Below are 20768 nucleotides of genomic sequence, written 5' to 3'. Positions count from 1 at the left end.
TGGGCTGGGGCAGGGTCGGTCACCCCGCTGTTTGTTGCTGCTGCAGGAAGACGCGCCGAGGAGGCGGAGGTCCTGGTGGAAGCGGGACTCAGGGGACTCGCGGACGCTTTCCAGGATGAGCCACCTGGAGGTGGGCATGCGGCGAGTGGACCTCAGGGTGGGTGTGGGCCGGTCCCTGGCAGGGCCTCCAGCCAGGAGGCCAGGGCCAGAGCGAGATGTCGAGGAGCAGGACAGCTGGCAGGGTGCCCCCGTGCTTTGGGGAAGGGTGTGCCACTTCCTTCATCAGGCCAGGGGGTGGGGCTCCGGGACGCTGGGCCAGGCCTCCCAAGACTCAGGAGGAAGGGCCCAGACCACTGACCAGGTGGACCCAGGTGCCCAGACCTCAGTGTTCCCACCTGTGCAGTGGGTCTGACCACTGCCTGTTGCATCCAAGACCACAGGAGGAGCTGGGTTCTGTGGGCTCCTGGGGAGCCAGGCACACCGCCGCCTGGCAGCCTGTTCTGTCACTGACAGTACTTTCCTCAAGGCCAGCAATTCCAGTGCTGTCCCAGACCCCGAGGATCTGTCATGTCCGAGCTCAGGCCACTCATGCCGTTTTTGGCATTCTCCCAGGCATTGTACAGGAGGCGGTGATCAAAACCATCCCCAAAAAAGAAACGCAAAAAGGCAACATGGTTGTCTGAGGAGGCCTTACAAATAGCTGAGAAAAGAAGAGAAGCTAAAGGCAAAGGAGAAAAGGAAAGATATACCTATCTGAATGCAGAGTTCCAAAGAATAGCAAGGAGAGATAAGAAAGCCTTTTTAAGTGAGCAATGCAAAGAAATAGAGGAAAGCAATAGAATGGGAAAGACTAGAGATCTCTTTAAGAAAGTTAGATACCAAGGGAATATTTTATGCCAAGATGGGCACAATGAAAGACAAAAACAGTATGGACCTAACAGAAACAGAGGATATTAAGACGAGGTGGCAAGAATACTCAGAAGAACTATACAAAAAAGACCTTAAAGGCCCAGATAATGACTATGGTGTGATCACTCACCTAGAGCCAGACATCCTGGAGTGTGAAGGCAACTGGGCCTTAGGAAGCATTACTATGAGCAAACTAGTGGAGGTGATGGAATTCCAGTTGAGCTATTTTAAATCCTAAAAGATGATGCCATGAAAGTGCTGCACTCAATATGCCAGAAAGTTTGGAAAACTCAGCAGTGGCCACAGGACTAGAAAAGGTCAGTTTTCATTCCAGTCCCAAACAAAGGCAATGCCAAAGAATGTTCAAACTACCGCACAACTGCACTCATCTCACACACTAGCAAAGTAATGCTCAAAATTCTCCAAGCCAGGCTTCAACAGTATGAGAACTGAGAATTTCCAGATGTTCAAGCTGGATTTAGAAAAGGCAGAGTAACCAGAGTTCAAATTGTCAACATCTGTTGGATCATTGATAAAGGAAGAGAGTTCCAGAAAAACATCTATTTCTGCCTTATTGACAATGCCAAAGCCTTTAACTGTGTGGATCACAACAAACTGTGGAAAAATTTTAAAGAGATGGGAATACCAGACCATCTTATGTGTCTCCTGAGAAACCTGTATGCAGGTCAAGAAGCAACAGTTAGAACCAGACATGGAATTATGAACTGGTTTCAAATTGGGAAAGGAGTATATCAAGGCTGTATATTGTCACCCTGCTTATTTAACTTATATGCAGAGTACATCATGTGAAATGTCGGGCTGGATGAAGCACAAGTTGGAATCTAGATTGTGGGGAGAAATATCAATAACCTCAGATATACAGATGACGCCATCCTAATGGCAGAAAGCGAAGAAGAACTAAAGAGCCTCTTGACGAAAGTGAAAGAGGAGAGTGAAAAAGCTGGCTTAAAACAATGTTCATGACAAATGACTTCATGACAAATAAATGGGGAAACAATGGAAACAGTGAGAGACTTTATTTTCTTGGGCTCCAAAATCACTGCAGATGGTGCCGGCAGCCATGAAATTAAAAGACGCTTGCTCCTTGGAAGAAAAGCTATGACCAACCTAGACAGCATATTAAAAAGCAGAGATGTTACTTTGCCGGCAAAAGTCTGTGTAGTCAAAGCTGTGGTTTTTCCAGTAGTCATGTACAAATGTGAGAGTTGGCCCATAAAGAAGGCTGAGCACTGAAGAATTGATGCTTTTGAACTGTGGTGTTGGAGAAGACTCTTGAGAGTCCCTTGGACTGCAAGGAGACCCAATCAGTCCATCCTAAAGGAAATCCGTCCTGAATATTCATTGGAAGGACTGATGCTGAAGCTGAAACTCCAACACTTTGGCCACCTAATGTGAGAACTGACTCATTTGAAAAGACCCTGATGCTGGGAAAGACTGAAGGCAGGAGGAGAAGGGGACGACAGAGGATGACCTGGCTGGATGGCATCACAGACTCAACGGACATGAGTTTGAGCACTCTCTGGGAGGTGGTGAAGGACAGGGAGGCCTGGCGTGCTGCAGTCGTGGGGTCTCAAAGAGTCGGACACGACTGAGCCATTGAACAGCAGCAACAAATGACCCTCCTTGGTACCAGCTGAGCATCACCTTGTAAGTGATCGGTACTGGGAGTGAGGGTGATGATGAACCAGGAGCCCGTGGAGAAAGGCCTGGCACACACGCGTGAAGCCTCTTCCTCTGCTCAGCAGCCCTGCTGGGCCTGGACGGCCGGGGCAGGGTGCTCCTGAGTCCTGGCCAGTGGGGTCAGGGACCAGGGGAGGCTGCTGTCAGCAGAGGTGGCAGCCGCCGGCCTCCCCCAGAGCCAGACACTGTGGCCCAGGTCCAGCTGCCCGTTGAGAGGGCTCTGGGGTCCCAGGCTTCAGGGGAGGCAGCCCCCAGCACCTACACCCGTGGTGGGACAGGCGCGTGCTCACCAAGGCCCTGCTGGGCTTTTGCTCAGTCCACACAGGATGGGACAGAAGTGACACTGAAGACGGAGGTGGAGGCTGGAGCCAGCGGCTACAGCGTCACGGGTGGTGGGGACCAGGGGATCTTTGTCAAGCAAGTGCTGAAGGACTCGTCAGCTGCCAAGATCTTCAGCCTGAGAGAAGGTGCCACAGGCCCGTCCCCAGTGCCCCATGGTCCCTGGAGGGGGAGGGGGACGGGCCCCAGTGGGCGCAGGGTGGCTCCCTGGAGACCTCTCAGCTGCATGCAGGCTGGGGTCACTCTCTGTGCTGAGTTCTCTGCCTGGAAATGAGGGGTTCCTATCCACCCGGGTCTCAGTAAACGGAAGGGGCAGGCAGCCTTCCACTCACACCCGCTGTGGGCCCCTCCCATGAGGCCAGGGGCACTAAGGCACCAGGTCGTCTGTCTTTGTCCAGGGGATCAACTGCTCAGCGCAACCATATTCTTTGACAACATTAAATATGAAGATGCTCTCAAAATCCTTCAGTACTCAGAGCCCTACAAGGTTCAGTTCAAACTCAGACGGAAGCTTCCTGCCAGCGGGACTGAGGAGGGCGCAGCCGGCAGTGCTGAGCCTGGCCCAAGGGTCGGCGAGGAGCAGGTGAGCGTCCTGGCCCACGGGGCTCTGCCCTGCTGGCTCCTCCCCGCCCCTTCCAGTCCCCGGAGCCCAGGGCCTCCACCTCCCTGTTCGGGGCCAACAGGTTCGCTCTCCCTGTTCCAGGACCAGGATGTCGCCGATGGCTGCACGGAGACCCCCAGGAAGACGCCGCAAGGGGACGGAGACCAGCAGAGGCTCCTCCCCACGCCCAGGGAGGGCAGGGGCCGGCGTGCCCAGCGGGAGCGGCTTTCCTGGCCCAAGTTCCAAGCCTTGAAGAGCAAGCGAGGGCCCCGGAGGTCGCACAGCTCCTCAGAGGCCTACGAGCGGGGTCGGGGGCCCGACCTGTCACCCACCAGCACAGACACAGAGGCCCCGCTCCCCACGGAGGAAGAGCCGGGCAGCCAGTGGAGGAGACGGTTCCCCAGCCTGAGGTTCAGGATGGGCCCCGGGAAGGGCCCGTCGGGCAGGGGCGACCGCAGCGGGGCAGGCCCAGCCGAGCTGCTGGAGGAGGCAGGGCCCTCGGAGGCCGAACAAGAGGCCATCGGGACGGCTGGACGTGGCGAGAAAGAGGACGTGAGAGCAGGACTGCCCGAGGAGGCTGAGGCCCCCACAGAGCCCGCTCTGCCCGGCGAAGGACCCACAGGCGACGGGGCGGGCCCCGCACCCAGACTGCGAAGGAAGAAAGCCCAGGCCACAGCCCCGGAGGAGACTCCAGCGGAGGGCCAAACAGAGGCGGGGACAGCCCTGGCCCAGACCACAGAGGGAGCCACGGGGGACACCCAGGGACCACTGGTGGGCACTGCCAGGCTGTCTCTGCAGGGCTCCGCAGATCAGGGCAGCTACCGGAATGGCCAACCAGAATTCCGCATCCGCATAACCAGCCTAAAGACACCCAAGTTCAGAGTTGCCAAAGAAACAGTACCGGAATATGCGGAGGGCACGGCCCCGGTGCGCTGGGGACCCTGGTGGACACAGGTCTCTGCTGACGACGCCAGGGCCATGGTGGAGGACAAAGGTGACACAGACTCAGAGACGATGAGAGGACCACCAACAGAGCAGACAAAACCAGAAGGAGAAGGAGAGGAGGAGGCGGCGGAGGAGACGGCGGAGGAGAGCAGGGAACGGGACCAGGAATCAGAGGAGATGGAGGGAAAGACGAGAATATTGAAGTTCAAGCTGCCCTCATTCGGGTGGTCACCAGCGAAGGAGAGCAGAGGAGTCACAACGACACTAATTCAGGAAACAGAAAAACAAAAACAAACCACGGAAACAACAGGAACAACAGAAACTGAGAGAAAGGGGAAAGATGGACAAGACAGAGACAGCAGGTTCAAAATGCCCAAGTTCAAGATGCCGTCCTTCGGCGTGTCGGCGCCCAGCAAGGCCATCGAGGCCGCCGTGGACGTGTCCCTGCCCAAGGCCCAGGCCGAGGTGACCGCGCCCTCGGTGCAGGCCGACATCAAGACCAGTGAGGTCCGCGTGGAGCTGCCCTCGGCCGAGCTGGAGGTCAAGGCCGCCGAGGTGGGCGTCAAGCTGCCGGAGGCCCACCTGCCCGAAGCCGAGCTCAAGGAAGGGGCGGCGGGAGTCGGAATCAAGGCCCACCTGCCCAAGGTGCAGATGCCCAGCGTCAAGCTGCCCAAGGTGGACATCAAGGCCCCGCAGGTGGACATCAAGGGGCCCAAGCTGGACCTGAAGGGCGCCAAGGCCGAGGTGGCCGCCCCCGACGTGGAGGTGTCGCTGCCCAGCGTGGAGGTGGACACCCAGGCCCCGGGCGCCAAGCTGGAGGGCGACCTGGCCCTGGGGGACAAGGAGGTGGCCGCCAGAGACAGCAAGTTCAAAATGCCCAAGTTCAAGATGCCGTCCTTCGGCGTGTCGGCGCCCAGCAAGGCCATCGAGGCCGCCGTGGACGTGTCCCTGCCCAAGGCCCAGGCCGAGGTGACCGCGCCCTCGGTGCAGGCCGACGTCAAGACCAGTGAGGTCCGCGTGGAGCTGCCCTCGGCCGAGCTGGAGGTCAAGGCCGCCGAGGTGGGCGTCAAGCTGCCGGAGGCCCACCTGCCCGAAGCCGAGCTCAAGGAAGGGGCGGCGGGAGTCGGAATCAAGGCCCACCTGCCCAAGGTGCAGATGCCCAGCGTCAAGCTGCCCAAGGTGGACATCAAGGCCCCGCAGGTGGACATCAAGGGGCCCAAGCTGGACCTGAAGGGCGCCAAGGCCGAGGTGGCCGCCCCCGACGTGGAGGTGTCGCTGCCCAGCGTGGAGGTGGACACCCAGGCCCCGGGCGCCAAGCTGGAGGGCGACCTGACCCTGGGGGACAAGGAGGTGGCCGCCAGAGACAGCAAGTTCAAAATGCCCAAGTTCAAGATGCCGTCCTTCGGCGTGTCGGCGCCCAGCAAGGCCATCGAGGCCGCCGTGGACGTGTCCCTGCCCAAGGCCCAGGCCGAGGTGACCGCGCCCTCGGTGCAGGCCGACGTCAAGACCAGTGAGGTCCGCGTGGAGCTGCCCTCGGCCGAGCTGGAGGTCAAGGCCGCCGAGGTGGGCGTCAAGCTGCCGGAGGCCCACCTGCCCGAAGCCGAGCTCAAGGAAGGGGCGGCGGGAGTCGGAATCAAGGCCCACCTGCCCAAGGTGCAGATGCCCAGCGTCAAGCTGCCCAAGGTGGACATCAAGGCCCCGCAGGTGGACATCAAGGGGCCCAAGCTGGACCTGAAGGGCGCCAAGGCCGAGGTGGCCGCCCCCGACGTGGAGGTGTCGCTGCCCAGCGTGGAGGTGGACACCCAGGCCCCGGGCGCCAAGCTGGAGGGCGACCTGGCCCTGGGGGACAAGGAGGTGGCCGCCAGAGACAGCAAGTTCAAAATGCCCAAGTTCAAGATGCCGTCCTTCGGCGTGTCGGCGCCCAGCAAGGCCATCGAGGCCGCCGTGGACGTGTCCCTGCCCAAGGCCCAGGCCGAGGTGACCGCGCCCTCGGTGCAGGCCGACGTCAAGACCAGTGAGGTCCGCGTGGAGCTGCCCTCGGCCGAGCTGGAGGTCAAGGCCGCCGAGGTGGGCGTCAAGCTGCCGGAGGCCCACCTGCCCGAAGCCGAGCTCAAGGAAGGGGCGGCGGGAGTCGGAATCAAGGCCCACCTGCCCAAGGTGCAGATGCCCAGCGTCAAGCTGCCCAAGGTGGACATCAAGGCCCCGCAGGTGGACATCAAGGGGCCCAAGCTGGACCTGAAGGGCGCCAAGGCCGAGGTGGCCGCCCCCGACGTGGAGGTGTCGCTGCCCAGCGTGGAGGTGGACACCCAGGCCCCGGGCGCCAAGCTGGAGGGCGACCTGGCCCTGGGGGACAAGGAGGTGGCCGCCAGAGACAGCAAGTTCAAAATGCCCAAGTTCAAGATGCCGTCCTTCGGCGTGTCGGCGCCCAGCAAGGCCATCGAGGCCGCCGTGGACGTGTCCCTGCCCAAGGCCCAGGCCGAGGTGACCGCGCCCTCGGTGCAGGCCGACGTCAAGACCAGTGAGGTCCGCGTGGAGCTGCCCTCGGCCGAGCTGGAGGTCAAGGCCGCCGAGGTGGGCGTCAAGCTGCCGGAGGCCCACCTGCCCGAAGCCGAGCTCAAGGAAGGGGCGGCGGGAGTCGGAATCAAGGCCCACCTGCCCAAGGTGCAGATGCCCAGCGTCAAGCTGCCCAAGGTGGACATCAAGGCCCCGCAGGTGGACATCAAGGGGCCCAAGCTGGACCTGAAGGGCGCCAAGGCCGAGGTGGCCGCCCCCGACGTGGAGGTGTCGCTGCCCAGCGTGGAGGTGGACACCCAGGCCCCGGGCGCCAAGCTGGAGGGCGACCTGGCCCTGGGGGACAAGGAGGTGGCCGCCAGAGACAGCAAGTTCAAAATGCCCAAGTTCAAGATGCCGTCCTTCGGCGTGTCGGCGCCCAGCAAGGCCATCGAGGCCGCCGTGGACGTGTCCCTGCCCAAGGCCCAGGCCGAGGTGACCGCGCCCTCGGTGCAGGCCGACGTCAAGACCAGTGAGGTCCGCGTGGAGCTGCCCTCGGCCGAGCTGGAGGTCAAGGCCGCCGAGGTGGGCGTCAAGCTGCCGGAGGCCCACCTGCCCGAAGCCGAGCTCAAGGAAGGGGCGGCGGGAGTCGGAATCAAGGCCCACCTGCCCAAGGTGCAGATGCCCAGCGTCAAGCTGCCCAAGGTGGACATCAAGGCCCCGCAGGTGGACATCAAGGGGCCCAAGCTGGACCTGAAGGGCGCCAAGGCCGAGGTGGCCGCCCCCGACGTGGAGGTGTCGCTGCCCAGCGTGGAGGTGGACACCCAGGCCCCGGGCGCCAAGCTGGAGGGCGACCTGGCCCTGGGGGACAAGGAGGTGGCCGCCAGAGACAGCAAGTTCAAAATGCCCAAGTTCAAGATGCCGTCCTTCGGCGTGTCGGCGCCCAGCAAGGCCATCGAGGCCGCCGTGGACGTGTCCCTGCCCAAGGCCCAGGCCGAGGTGACCGCGCCCTCGGTGCAGGCCGACGTCAAGACCAGTGAGGTCCGCGTGGAGCTGCCCTCGGCCGAGCTGGAGGTCAAGGCCGCCGAGGTGGGCGTCAAGCTGCCGGAGGCCCACCTGCCCGAAGCCGAGCTCAAGGAAGGGGCGGCGGGAGTCGGAATCAAGGCCCACCTGCCCAAGGTGCAGATGCCCAGCGTCAAGCTGCCCAAGGTGGACATCAAGGCCCCGCAGGTGGACATCAAGGGGCCCAAGCTGGACCTGAAGGGCGCCAAGGCCGAGGTGGCCGCCCCCGACGTGGAGGTGTCGCTGCCCAGCGTGGAGGTGGACACCCAGGCCCCGGGCGCCAAGCTGGAGGGCGACCTGGCCCTGGGGGACAAGGAGGTGGCCGCCAGAGACAGCAAGTTCAAAATGCCCAAGTTCAAGATGCCGTCCTTCGGCGTGTCGGCGCCCAGCAAGGCCATCGAGGCCGCCGTGGACGTGTCCCTGCCCAAGGCCCAGGCCGAGGTGACCGCGCCCTCGGTGCAGGCCGACGTCAAGACCAGTGAGGTCCGCGTGGAGCTGCCCTCGGCCGAGCTGGAGGTCAAGGCCGCCGAGGTGGGCGTCAAGCTGCCGGAGGCCCACCTGCCCGAAGCCGAGCTCAAGGAAGGGGCGGCGGGAGTCGGAATCAAGGCCCACCTGCCCAAGGTGCAGATGCCCAGCGTCAAGCTGCCCAAGGTGGACATCAAGGGGCCCAAGCTGGACCTGAAGGGCGCCAAGGCCGAGGTGGCCGCCCCCGACGTGGAGGTGTCGCTGCCCAGCGTGGAGGTGGACACCCAGGCCCCGGGCGCCAAGCTGGAGGGCGACCTGGCCCTGGGGGACAAGGAGGTGGCCGCCAGAGACAGCAAGTTCAAAATGCCCAAGTTCAAGATGCCGTCCTTCGGCGTGTCGGCGCCCAGCAAGGCCATCGAGGCCGCCGTGGACGTGTCCCTGCCCAAGGCCCAGGCCGAGGTGACCGCGCCCTCGGTGCAGGCCGACGTCAAGACCAGTGAGGTCCGCGTGGAGCTGCCCTCGGCCGAGCTGGAGGTCAAGGCCGCCGAGGTGGGCGTCAAGCTGCCGGAGGCCCACCTGCCCGAAGCCGAGCTCAAGGAAGGGGCGGCGGGAGTCGGAATCAAGGCCCACCTGCCCAAGGTGCAGATGCCCAGCGTCAAGCTGCCCAAGGTGGACATCAAGGCCCCGCAGGTGGACATCAAGGGGCCCAAGCTGGACCTGAAGGGCGCCAAGGCCGAGGTGGCCGCCCCCGACGTGGAGGTGTCGCTGCCCAGCGTGGAGGTGGACACCCAGGCCCCGGGCGCCAAGCTGGAGGGCGACCTGGCCCTGGGGGACAAGGAGGTGGCCGCCAGAGACAGCAAGTTCAAAATGCCCAAGTTCAAGATGCCGTCCTTCGGCGTGTCGGCGCCCAGCAAGGCCATCGAGGCCGCCGTGGACGTGTCCCTGCCCAAGGCCCAGGCCGAGGTGACCGCGCCCTCGGTGCAGGCCGACGTCAGGACCAGTGAGGTCCGCGTGGAGCTGCCCTCGGCCGAGCTGGAGGTCAAGGCCGCCGAGGTGGGCGTCAAGCTGCCGGAGGCCCACCTGCCCGAAGCCGAGCTCAAGGAAGGGGCGGCGGGAGCCGGAATCAAGGCCCACCTGCCCAAGGTGCAGATGCCCAGCGTCAAGCTGCCCAAGGTGGACATCAAGGCCCCGCAGGTGGACATCAAGGGGCCCAAGCTGGACCTGAAGGGCGCCAAGGCCGAGGTGGCCGCCCCCGACGTGGAGGTGTCGCTGCCCAGCGTGGAGGTGGACACCCAGGCCCCGGGCGCCAAGCTGGAGGGCGACCTGGCCCTGGGGGACAAGGAGGTGGCCGCCAGAGACAGCAAGTTCAAAATGCCCAAGTTCAAGATGCCGTCCTTCGGCGTGTCGGCGCCCAGCAAGGCCATCGAGGCCGCCGTGGACGTGTCCCTGCCCAAGGCCCAGGCCGAGGTGACCGCGCCCTCGGTGCAGGCCGACGTCAGGACCAGTGAGGTCCGCGTGGAGCTGCCCTCGGCCGAGCTGGAGGTCAAGGCCGCCGAGGTGGGCGTCAAGCTGCCGGAGGCCCACCTGCCCGAAGCCGAGCTCAAGGAAGGGGCGGCGGGAGTCGGAATCAAGGCCCACCTGCCCAAGGTGCAGATGCCCAGCGTCAAGCTGCCCAAGGTGGACATCAAGGCCCCGCAGGTGGACATCAAGGGGCCCAAGCTGGACCTGAAGGGCGCCAAGGCCGAGGTGGCCGCCCCCGACGTGGAGGTGTCGCTGCCCAGCGTGGAGGTGGACACCCAGGCCCCGGGCGCCAAGCTGGAGGGCGACCTGGCCCTGGGGGACAAGGAGGTGGCCGCCAGAGACAGCAAGTTCAAAATGCCCAAGTTCAAGATGCCGTCCTTCGGCGTGTCGGCGCCCAGCAAGGCCATCGAGGCCGCCGTGGACGTGTCCCTGCCCAAGGCCCAGGCCGAGGTGACCGCGCCCTCGGTGCAGGCCGACGTCAGGACCAGTGAGGTCCGCGTGGAGCTGCCCTCGGCCGAGCTGGAGGTCAAGGCCGCCGAGGTGGGCGTCAAGCTGCCGGAGGCCCACCTGCCCGAAGCCGAGCTCAAGGAAGGGGCGGCGGGAGTCGGAATCAAGGCCCACCTGCCCAAGGTGCAGATGCCCAGCGTCAAGCTGCCCAAGGTGGACATCAAGGCCCCGCAGGTGGACATCAAGGGGCCCAAGCTGGACCTGAAGGGCGCCAAGGCCGAGGTGGCCGCCCCCGACGTGGAGGTGTCGCTGCCCAGCGTGGAGGTGGACACCCAGGCCCCGGGCGCCAAGCTGGAGGGCGACCTGGCCCTGGGGGACAAGGAGGTGGCCGCCAGAGACAGCAAGTTCAAAATGCCCAAGTTCAAGATGCCGTCCTTCGGCGTGTCGGCGCCCAGCAAGGCCATCGAGGCCGCCGTGGACGTGTCCCTGCCCAAGGCCCAGGCCGAGGTGACCGCGCCCTCGGTGCAGGCCGACGTCAGGACCAGTGAGGTCCGCGTGGAGCTGCCCTCGGCCGAGCTGGAGGTCAAGGCCGCCGAGGTGGGCGTCAAGCTGCCGGAGGCCCACCTGCCCGAAGCCGAGCTCAAGGAAGGGGCGGCGGGAGTCGGAATCAAGGCCCACCTGCCCAAGGTGCAGATGCCCAGCGTCAAGCTGCCCAAGGTGGACATCAAGGCCCCGCAGGTGGACATCAAGGGGCCCAAGCTGGACCTGAAGGGCGCCAAGGCCGAGGTGGCCGCCCCCGACGTGGAGGTGTCGCTGCCCAGCGTGGAGGTGGACACCCAGGCCCCGGGCGCCAAGCTGGAGGGCGACCTGGCCCTGGGGGACAAGGAGGTGGCCGCCAGAGACAGCAAGTTCAAAATGCCCAAGTTCAAGATGCCGTCCTTCGGCGTGTCGGCGCCCAGCAAGGCCATCGAGGCCGCCGTGGACGTGTCCCTGCCCAAGGCCCAGGCCGAGGTGACCGCGCCCTCGGTGCAGGCCGACGTCAGGACCAGTGAGGTCCGCGTGGAGCTGCCCTCGGCCGAGCTGGAGGTCAAGGCCGCCGAGGTGGGCGTCAAGCTGCCGGAGGCCCACCTGCCCGAAGCCGAGCTCAAGGAAGGGGCGGCGGGAGTCGGAATCAAGGCCCACCTGCCCAAGGTGCAGATGCCCAGCGTCAAGCTGCCCAAGGTGGACATCAAGGCCCCGCAGGTGGACATCAAGGGGCCCAAGCTGGACCTGAAGGGCGCCAAGGCCGAGGTGGCCGCCCCCGACGTGGAGGTGTCGCTGCCCAGCGTGGAGGTGGACACCCAGGCCCCGGGCGCCAAGCTGGAGGGCGACCTGGCCCTGGGGGACAAGGAGGTGGCCGCCAGAGACAGCAAGTTCAAAATGCCCAAGTTCAAGATGCCGTCCTTCGGCGTGTCGGCGCCCAGCAAGGCCATCGAGGCCGCCGTGGACGTGTCCCTGCCCAAGGCCCAGGCCGAGGTGACCGCGCCCTCGGTGCAGGCCGACGTCAAGACCAGTGAGGTCCGCGTGGAGCTGCCCTCGGCCGAGCTGGAGGTCAAGGCCGCCGAGGTGGGCGTCAAGCTGCCGGAGGCCCACCTGCCCGAAGCCGAGCTCAAGGAAGGGGCGGCGGGAGTCGGAATCAAGGCCCACCTGCCCAAGGTGCAGATGCCCAGCGTCAAGCTGCCCAAGGTGGACATCAAGGCCCCGCAGGTGGACATCAAGGGGCCCAAGCTGGACCTGAAGGGCGCCAAGGCCGAGGTGGCCGCCCCCGACGTGGAGGTGTCGCTGCCCAGCGTGGAGGTGGACACCCAGGCCCCGGGCGCCAAGCTGGAGGGCGACCTGGCCCTGGGGGACAAGGAGGTGGCCGCCAGAGACAGCAAGTTCAAAATGCCCAAGTTCAAGATGCCGTCCTTCGGCGTGTCGGCGCCCAGCAAGGCCATCGAGGCCGCCGTGGACGTGTCCCTGCCCAAGGCCCAGGCCGAGGTGACCGCGCCCTCGGTGCAGGCCGACGTCAAGACCAGTGAGGTCCGCGTGGAGCTGCCCTCGGCCGAGCTGGAGGTCAAGGCCGCCGAGGTGGGCGTCAAGCTGCCGGAGGCCCACCTGCCCGAAGCCGAGCTCAAGGAAGGGGCGGCGGGAGTCGGAATCAAGGCCCACCTGCCCAAGGTGCAGATGCCCAGCGTCAAGCTGCCCAAGGTGGACATCAAGGCCCCGCAGGTGGACATCAAGGGGCCCAAGCTGGACCTGAAGGGCGCCAAGGCCGAGGTGGCCGCCCCCGACGTGGAGGTGTCGCTGCCCAGCGTGGAGGTGGACACCCAGGCCCCGGGCGCCAAGCTGGAGGGCGACCTGGCCCTGGGGGACAAGGAGGTGGCCACCAGAGACAGCAAGTTCAAAATGCCCAAGTTCAAGATGCCGTCCTTCGGCGTGTCGGCGCCCAGCAAGGCCATCGAGGCCGCCGTGGACGTGTCCCTGCCCAAGGCCCAGGCCGAGGTGACCGCGCCCTCGGTGCAGGCCGTCGTCAGGACCAGTGAGGTCCGCGTGGAGCTGCCCTCGGCCGAGCTGGAGGTCAAGGCCGCCGAGGTGGGCGTCAAGCTGCCTGAGGCCCACCTGCCCGAAGCCGAGCTCAAGGAAGGGGCGGCGGGAGTCGGAATCAAGGCCCACCTGCCCAAGGTGCAGATGCCCAGCGTCAAGCTGCCCAAGGTGGACATCAAGGCCCCGCAGGTGGACATCAAGGGGCCCAAGCTGGACCTGAAGGGCGCCAAGGCCGAGGTGGCCGCCCCCGACGTGGAGGTGTCGCTGCCCAGCGTGGAGGTGGACACCCAGGCCCCGGGCGCCAAGCTGGAGGGCGACCTGGCCCTGGGGGACAAGGAGGTGGCCGCCAGAGACAGCAAGTTCAAAATGCCCAAGTTCAAGATGCCGTCCTTCGGCGTGTCGGCGCCCAGCAAGGCCATCGAGGCCGCCGTGGACGTGTCCCTGCCCAAGGCCCAGGCCGAGGTGACCGCGCCCTCGGTGCAGGCCGACGTCAAGACCAGTGAGGTCCGCGTGGAGCTGCCCTCGGCCGAGCTGGAGGTCAAGGCCGCCGAGGTGGGCGTCAAGCTGCCGGAGGCCCACCTGCCCGAAGCCGAGCTCAAGGAAGGGGCGGCGGGAGTCGGAATCAAGGCCCACCTGCCCAAGGTGCAGATGCCCAGCGTCAAGCTGCCCAAGGTGGACATCAAGGCCCCGCAGGTGGACATCAAGGGGCCCAAGCTGGACCTGAAGGGCGCCAAGGCCGAGGTGGCCGCCCCCGACGTGGAGGTGTCGCTGCCCAGCGTGGAGGTGGACACCCAGGCCCCGGGCGCCAAGCTGGAGGGCGACCTGGCCCTGGGGGACAAGGAGGTGGCCGCCAGAGACAGCAAGTTCAAAATGCCCAAGTTCAAGATGCCGTCCTTCGGCGTGTCGGCGCCCAGCAAGGCCATCGAGGCCGCCGTGGACGTGTCCCTGCCCAAGGCCCAGGCCGAGGTGACCGCGCCCTCGGTGCAGGCCGACGTCAAGACCAGTGAGGTCCGCGTGGAGCTGCCCTCGGCCGAGCTGGAGGTCAAGGCCGCCGAGGTGGGCGTCAAGCTGCCGGAGGCCCACCTGCCCGAAGCCGAGCTCAAGGAAGGGGCGGCGGGAGTCGGAATCAAGGCCCACCTGCCCAAGGTGCAGATGCCCAGCGTCAAGCTGCCCAAGGTGGACATCAAGGCCCCGCAGGTGGACATCAAGGGGCCCAAGCTGGACCTGAAGGGCGCCAAGGCCGAGGTGGCCGCCCCCGACGTGGAGGTGTCGCTGCCCAGCGTGGAGGTGGACACCCAGGCCCCGGGCGCCAAGCTGGAGGGCGACCTGGCCCTGGGGGACAAGGAGGTGGCCGCCAGAGACAGCAAGTTCAAAATGCCCAAGTTCAAGATGCCGTCCTTCGGCGTGTCGGCGCCCAGCAAGGCCATCGAGGCCGCCGTGGACGTGTCCCTGCCCAAGGCCCAGGCCGAGGTGACCGCGCCCTCGGTGCAGGCCGACGTCAAGACCAGTGAGGTCCGCGTGGAGCTGCCCTCGGCCGAGCTGGAGGTCAAGGCCGCCGAGGTGGGCGTCAAGCTGCCGGAGGCCCACCTGCCTGAAGCCAAGCTCAAGGAAGGGGCGGCGGGAGTCGGAATCAAGGCCCACCTGCCCAAGGTGCAGATGCCCAGCGTCAAGCTGCCCAAGGTGGACATCAAGGCCCCGCAGGTGGACATCAAGGGGCCCAAGCTGGACCTGAAGGGCGCCAAGGCCGAGGTGGCCGCCCCCGACGTGGAGGTGTCGCTGCCCAGCGTGGAGGTTGACACCCAGGCCCCGGGCGCCAAGCTGCAGGTTGACCGGGCCCCGCGGGAGAAGGACGTGTCCGCCAGGGACCATACCTTGACAACCGAAGATGATGTAAAAATCCACGTACGAAAATCCCATTTTAAGTTTCCAAAGTTGTTTTCTTCATCAGGGAAATCTTTCATAAGTTCTCCCGTGATTGATGGTGATCCTCACGTTTCTCTGCTCCCAAGTGCTTCTGGTGTGGATTCTACCTCCCCAGATGTTTCCAGTCATAAACCGTCCCTGCCGCGTCCCCACCTGGGTTGGCCTGGTGTGTCCTCAGGCAGCCTTGATGTCAGCCGTTCTCACGTTGAGTCCTCGTCCATCTCTCTGGAGCCCGTCACTCTCATCAAGTACCAGGTGACTGCTCCCGACGCTGCACAGTTCCCTTCAGAAATCCCTTCGTATTCCCAGGAGGATAGAGAAAGTCCTGCCGCTTTGTCCCCCGACGAGCACGTTCCGTGCCCACCTGATCGTCCTGCCAGCCCTCCGGACCCGCTATTTCTTGCATCTTATGGTCGGGTGACCTTTCCCAAGTTTCATCGACCAAAGTTCGGGTTTTCTAGTCCAGAAGCAGGAGGTCCTTCGGTGGAGGCTGGGGCCGCGGAGACCTCCCCTGCCCTGTGCCCTCCCAGCGAGGTTCAGGGCCTGGACTCTGCACACGGCCTGCCCCTGGGAGACGGTCACCAAGGGCACGCACCTGGGGACGTCACGGCCAGCCAGCCTCACGGTGAGGGGACGGCCCAGTCAGCAGGAGACCCCTTCCAGCAGTCATGCAGAGCCGCAGGTGCGGACGCCCCGACGGAGGAGAGCACACCCGCTCAGGGGGGCTGGTTCAGGATGCCCGCCGTCCACCTGCCCAGCATCCGGCGCCCCGCCAGGGCGAAGGGGGTGCCCGGGGTGCAGAGTCCCCCGCCTGCTGCCCATTCACCAGGGGAAGAAGGGCCAACTCCTGTCAAGGCTCAGGGGCCTCCAGGGTTAGAGGTGGAGGTGCCTGAGCCTCTGGAGGCAGCTGAGAAGAGCGCATCGTGTGTGGGTGTGCTAGAGATCAACCTGGACGGCAGAGGCCCGACGCCGCACCCGCCTCCTCCGGGGGCATCTCCTGTGGGCCTGTCCACTTCCAAAGCCAGGGTCCGCCCGGGCGAAGGTTCCCTTCCACTTCGGATGCCCAGCGGGGCACTTCTGGAAACGAAAGCTCCTCCTGCTGGGCCTGCAGGCCTGGACCTCGCTGGGGGAGAGGGGAGGGAGGAGAAATGGTCCTCCCAGCCCGAAGGCCCTGTTAAACTGAAGGTGTCCAGGACCGATGGGCCGTCCCAGGTTTCCGTGGTCAGCGTGGGTCAGCCCTGGGAGGGCTCCGTGTTAACTGTCAGACTGCCCAGGCTGAGCATGCCGAGGTTCGCCTTCCCTGACCCTGGCTCGGAGGCCGACATCTTCATCCCCACCGTGCAGGAGGTGCAGTGCGCTGGGAGCAGCCTGGGCGACGCCTTGCGCACGGAGAGCCCGGGAGCCTGGGGCGCCAGCATCCTGAAGGCCGGTGCTGGGACCCCCGAGGAGCAGCCCGTGGCCTTTGACCTCTCCCCGGAAGCTTCCAGGGTCCGAGTGCACATTCACGGTGCTCAGGGAGAGGGTCCCGGGGTTGGCGTACATGGCGTGGTGACGGCAGAGCCGGCCGACCTCTCGGGACCCGAGGCTGTTTCCACCCAGATTGTGCGGGAATCAGAGATCCCCGCGTCCGAGATCCAAACCGCTTCCTACGGATTTTCATTGCTGAAAGTGAAGATCTCTGAGCCCCCCACACAGGGGAGGGTCCAAGACTCCCGGCCAACGGTGGGCTTGCTGGAGGCTCCCGAAGAAGCCGGCCCCAGAGCAGACCCCGTTTCTGCAGACCTGCAGCCAGACACCGGAGAACCATTTGAAGTGATCGCGTCCAGCGTCAGCGTACCCGGAGGCCCAGCACTCACCGCCGACCTGCGCTCTGGCCACGCGGGTGTGGAGAGCTGCTCCGACGAGGAGCCCGCAGAAATCCTCGAATTTCCCCCCGAAGAGGACGGCGAGGAGGCTGCCGCGGGCCTGGCCGAAAGAGACCAGGCTCTGAAAGAGAAGCCGGAAGGTAAGAGGTCTTCTGGTCTGTTCCGATTTTGGCTTCCCAGCATCGGTTTCTCTTCTTCCTCCGAAGAGACACGTGCTGACTCCAAAGATGAAGCCCATGGGCCAGCCCCCATCCAGACCCCGCCGAGTTCGCAGCCTGAGGCAGAGCCTCCCAAGAAAACCGAGAAGGCGGGCTGGTTCCGATTCCCCAAATTAGGGTTCTCCTCCTCCCCGACCAAGAAAAGCAAGAGCTCGGAGGACGAGGCGGCTTCAGCAGAGCAAAAGCTCCAAGAAGAAGCCGTCACCTTCTTTGACGCCCGCGAGAGCTTCTCCCCTGAAGACAAGGAGGAGGGGGTGCCGGGCGCGGGGGCCATGGTCACGTCCACGGCCAGGACGGAGCTCATCCTGCTGGAGCCGGACCCGGGGGCCCCAGACGAGCCTGCGCCCGTGCCCGCTGCCCAGTGAGGACGGGAGGAAGTGGAGGCTGTGCCCTGTGCGCCGCCTGTGCACGCGAGTGTCCACCGCGACCCCCAGAGCGGAGGACGAAGCGGAGCCGGCTGTGAGCAGAGGGGCCCCCGGCCCCGGCCCTCCCGAAGCGGGGCCCCCAGTGTGCTGCCTCCCAAAGCCTCAGGAGGGGTCCCAGGCTCCTGAGGGTCTTTACTAGACACGTGTTACTAGACCCCTGCCCACGAGCCCCCCGAGGACACAGCTGCTGCTTCCTGGTGAAGGTTATTTCCCTGTTGCTGGCAGAGTCTGCCACAGTCCAGGAGATCGTCTCCCTGCCCGCTTAGAGCTGGCCCACTCTTCAGGGGCCATCTTGCCGAGGCAAGCCCTGGGATGCTTTGAGTGACGCCTGTGCCAGGCTGGGAGCAGCAGGCCACCGAGTGGTCCAGGCGTCCGTCCGTGAGTGCCCACCAGACGCCCGTGGGCGTCCACTTGCCCTCTCCGGCGTGCGTGGCTCCCAGCCCCTCTGTGCCTGAAGATGGGACCCACTTGGCTGCTTCCTGGACCCCGAACGGGCCATAAATAAAGCGCTGCCCCCCTCCCGTGACGGCTACGAGTGTTCTGTTCTGGGTGGAGCTCATCTCTGCTCCCCCGCACACACCCCCTAACGGCTGCTAGGTTGCTCTGCCGGGCAGAGTCAGGGCGGCTCCCCCACCGCCTGTCTGCTTGGGGCCTCCTTCCCGCCCGCAGCTCTGAGAGACCGAGGAGGAAGGTGCGGACCCAGGGCTCCACCGCGAGGCAGGGGACAGGCTACCCTGAACTGGGAGGCCACACCAGGCGAGGGCCATGGGCAGCGCAGGGGCCAGGGGGCGGAGGGCCCTGGCCCGGAGGCTTCGCTGGGTCCTCAGCCACCACAGCGGCCCAGCTCAGGGCTCCCTGCACCATGGTGGCCGTCCTCGCCAGCCGCCCACGGGAGCAGGACGCAGAACAAGGTCAAGGGAGCGTCCTACAGTCCTTCAGGGTCACAACTCTTCCCCATGACCTTCAGAGGCCCTTTCTGGGCCCTTGAGCATACAACACTCCATGGGGGGACCTGGAGCCTGGCCCCCTCCCTGCTGCCCGGGGAACATCCCTGGAGCCTGGGCACCTCTCTGCTGCCCGGGGAAGGTCCCTGGAGCCTGGGCACCTCCCTGCTGCCCGGGGAACGTCCCTGGAGCCTGGGCACCTCACTGCTGCCAGGGGAAGGTCCCTGGAACCTGTCCCCCTCTCTGCTGCCCGGGGAACGTCCCTGGAGGCTGGGCACCTCACTGCTGCCCGGGGAAGGTCCCTGGAGACCTGGGCACCTCCCTGCTGCCCAGGGAAGATCCCTGGAGCCTGGCCCCCTCCCTGCTGCCCGGGGAAGGTCCCTGGAGCCTGGGCACCGCCCTGCTGCCCGGGGAAGGTCCCTGGAGCCTGGCCCCCTCCCTGCTGCCTGGGGGAGGTCCCTGGAGCCTGGCCCCCTCCCTGCTGCCTGGGGGAGGTCCCTGGAGCCTGGGCACCTCCCTGCTGCCTGGGGGAGGTCCCTGGAGCCTGGCCCCCTCCCTGCTGCCTGGGGGAGGTTCCTGGAGCCTGGGCACCTCCCTGCTGCCCAGGGAAGGTCCCTGGAGCCTGGGCACCTCCCTGCTGCCCAGGGAAGGTCCCTGGAGCCTGGCCCCCTCCCTGCTGCCCGGGGGAGGTCCCTGGAGCCTGGGCACCTCCCTGCTGCCCAGGGAAGGTCCCTGGAGCCTGGCCCCCTCCCTGCTGCCCAGGGAAGGTCCCTGGAGCCTGGCCCCCTCCCTGCTGCCCGGGGAAGGTTCCTGGAGCCTGGGCACCTCCCTGCTGCCCAGGGAAGATCCCTGGAGCCTGGCCCCCTCCCTGCTGCCTGGGGGAGGTTCCTGGAGCCTGGCCCCCTCCCTGCTGCCCGGGGGAGGTTCCTGGAGACGCCTCCTTCTGCTCCGAGAGGGACAACTGTTGTAAACACTGAGGGCGGTGCGGGGACGCTACGGGACTCCGGGCCCAGAGGGCCGCCCGCTCCCCTCCCCTGCCCTCCCTCCCGAGGGAAGTCACAACTCCTGTGGAGGTCGGCAAGGAAGGGCCCCCCAGTCAGAGATGTGGAACCCTCTGGAAGCTGGGGAGGGAGGACTCAGTGGGGACTTGGTCTCACAGTCCAGGAAGCTACAGGAGCCTCTCCTGGTCCCGGGGGGAGAAGATGGGGGAGCCCAGCCCCCTGGGAAACACTGTGGTGGGAGGCAGCCTGGCTCGTGGGCTTCACGCCTCTGTGCACACAGTCACGTCTGACTTATCGGGGCCGTGGTGCTGGAGGCCCTGGAGAGCCCTCTGCCGTGCGGGCGGCCTCCGTTCTGACAGCGTGAGCGTGTCGCCTATGCGGTGTGACAGCACCACACACGATGGGCTTGAAACCCCGCGCCTCTGTGCCCCCGTCTCTGTGGGTCGGGAGTCCAGGCTCAGCTCAGCCGTGTCCCACGAGGCCCCTGTCTCATCTCCAGATGCAGCCTGCGGAGGAGCCGCCTCACCAGCTCACGGAGCAGCCCTGGTGGTCAGGCCCCTGCCGGCTGGGTGGCTCAGGTCCCCGTTCCTCACCGGCTGGAGGCTGCCCTCGCGTCCTGCCTTGGGCTTGGCTGACGGACAGCTCACAGCACCTTCCTGGTCCCGCAGCGGGGGTCGGCCCCCGGCGAGAGCTGTGAGCACCCCGTACCACTAACCGCCTGTTCATCCCACCCGTTCAAGTGAGGCGGACATGCCCCCCGTCCGGGCAGCGGAGCTGTCCCCACACGGGCCTGGGCCCAGGGTCCTCGGGGGCAGGCTCTGTCCCCCACACCCCAGAAGGGGCCCCCAGGCCTCTCGAGCCTCATCACGCTGGGTCTCCCAGGGGGAGAGGGGATCATGCTTTGGAGCAGGCCTCCACGGCTGGCCACCAGACCTGCCACGTGTAGGGCAGGCCTTGCCCTGGCTGTGGGCCTTTGCTGTCTCCCCATCATGGCCTGGACCGTGGTGGAGCGGCCAGGGGAGCAGAGCAGTCCCAGACTCCACTGCTCCTGGGGCACAGCTGGGGTGGGGCGGCAGGGGGGTGGGCACCGGGGGGCAGCTCACACACAGACCAGCTCCCGGACACGCTGGATGCCTGGGAGGCCCGCATGGAGCTGTGGCATCCTCTCCCAACCCCCACGGGTCGACAGCCACCCCGCTGGCTCTCTCTGAGATCACGAGGACTCAGGGCCCAGGGGTGGCAGCTCGGGGTGGACCTGGCGTCCCCTCGATGACTCCCTCAGCTGCCAGGGTCTCTTGGATACTGAACCAGCCCACAGCTCTAGCCTCAGGCGGCCTGGAGGCATCT

At 65.5% G+C, this 20768-nt stretch overlaps 1 protein-coding gene across 1 annotated transcript in view; it reads left to right on the top strand.

Moving 5' to 3' along the window:
- The window catches only part of AHNAK2 (AHNAK nucleoprotein 2), a 28208-nt gene extending 10213 nt beyond the window's left edge, over positions 1–17995 (top strand). Inside the window, exons 5-8 of the mRNA XM_061159134.1 lie at positions 47–130; positions 2927–3077; positions 3348–3532; positions 3653–17995. Of these exons, the coding sequence (XP_061015117.1) occupies positions 47–130; positions 2927–3077; positions 3348–3532; positions 3653–17416 (14184 nt within the window). The 3' untranslated portion in view covers positions 17417–17995. The remainder of the gene's footprint in view (positions 1–46; positions 131–2926; positions 3078–3347; positions 3533–3652) is intronic.
- Positions 17996–20768: the final 2773 nt, after the last annotated feature.

Source organism: Dama dama, chromosome 13, assembly GCF_033118175.1.
Source record: "Dama dama isolate Ldn47 chromosome 13, ASM3311817v1, whole genome shotgun sequence".
NCBI classification, from domain to species: Eukaryota; Metazoa; Chordata; class Mammalia; order Artiodactyla; family Cervidae; genus Dama; species Dama dama.
Note: the sequence above shows the minus strand (reverse complement) of the source record. Positions and strands in the feature narration are given on the sequence as shown.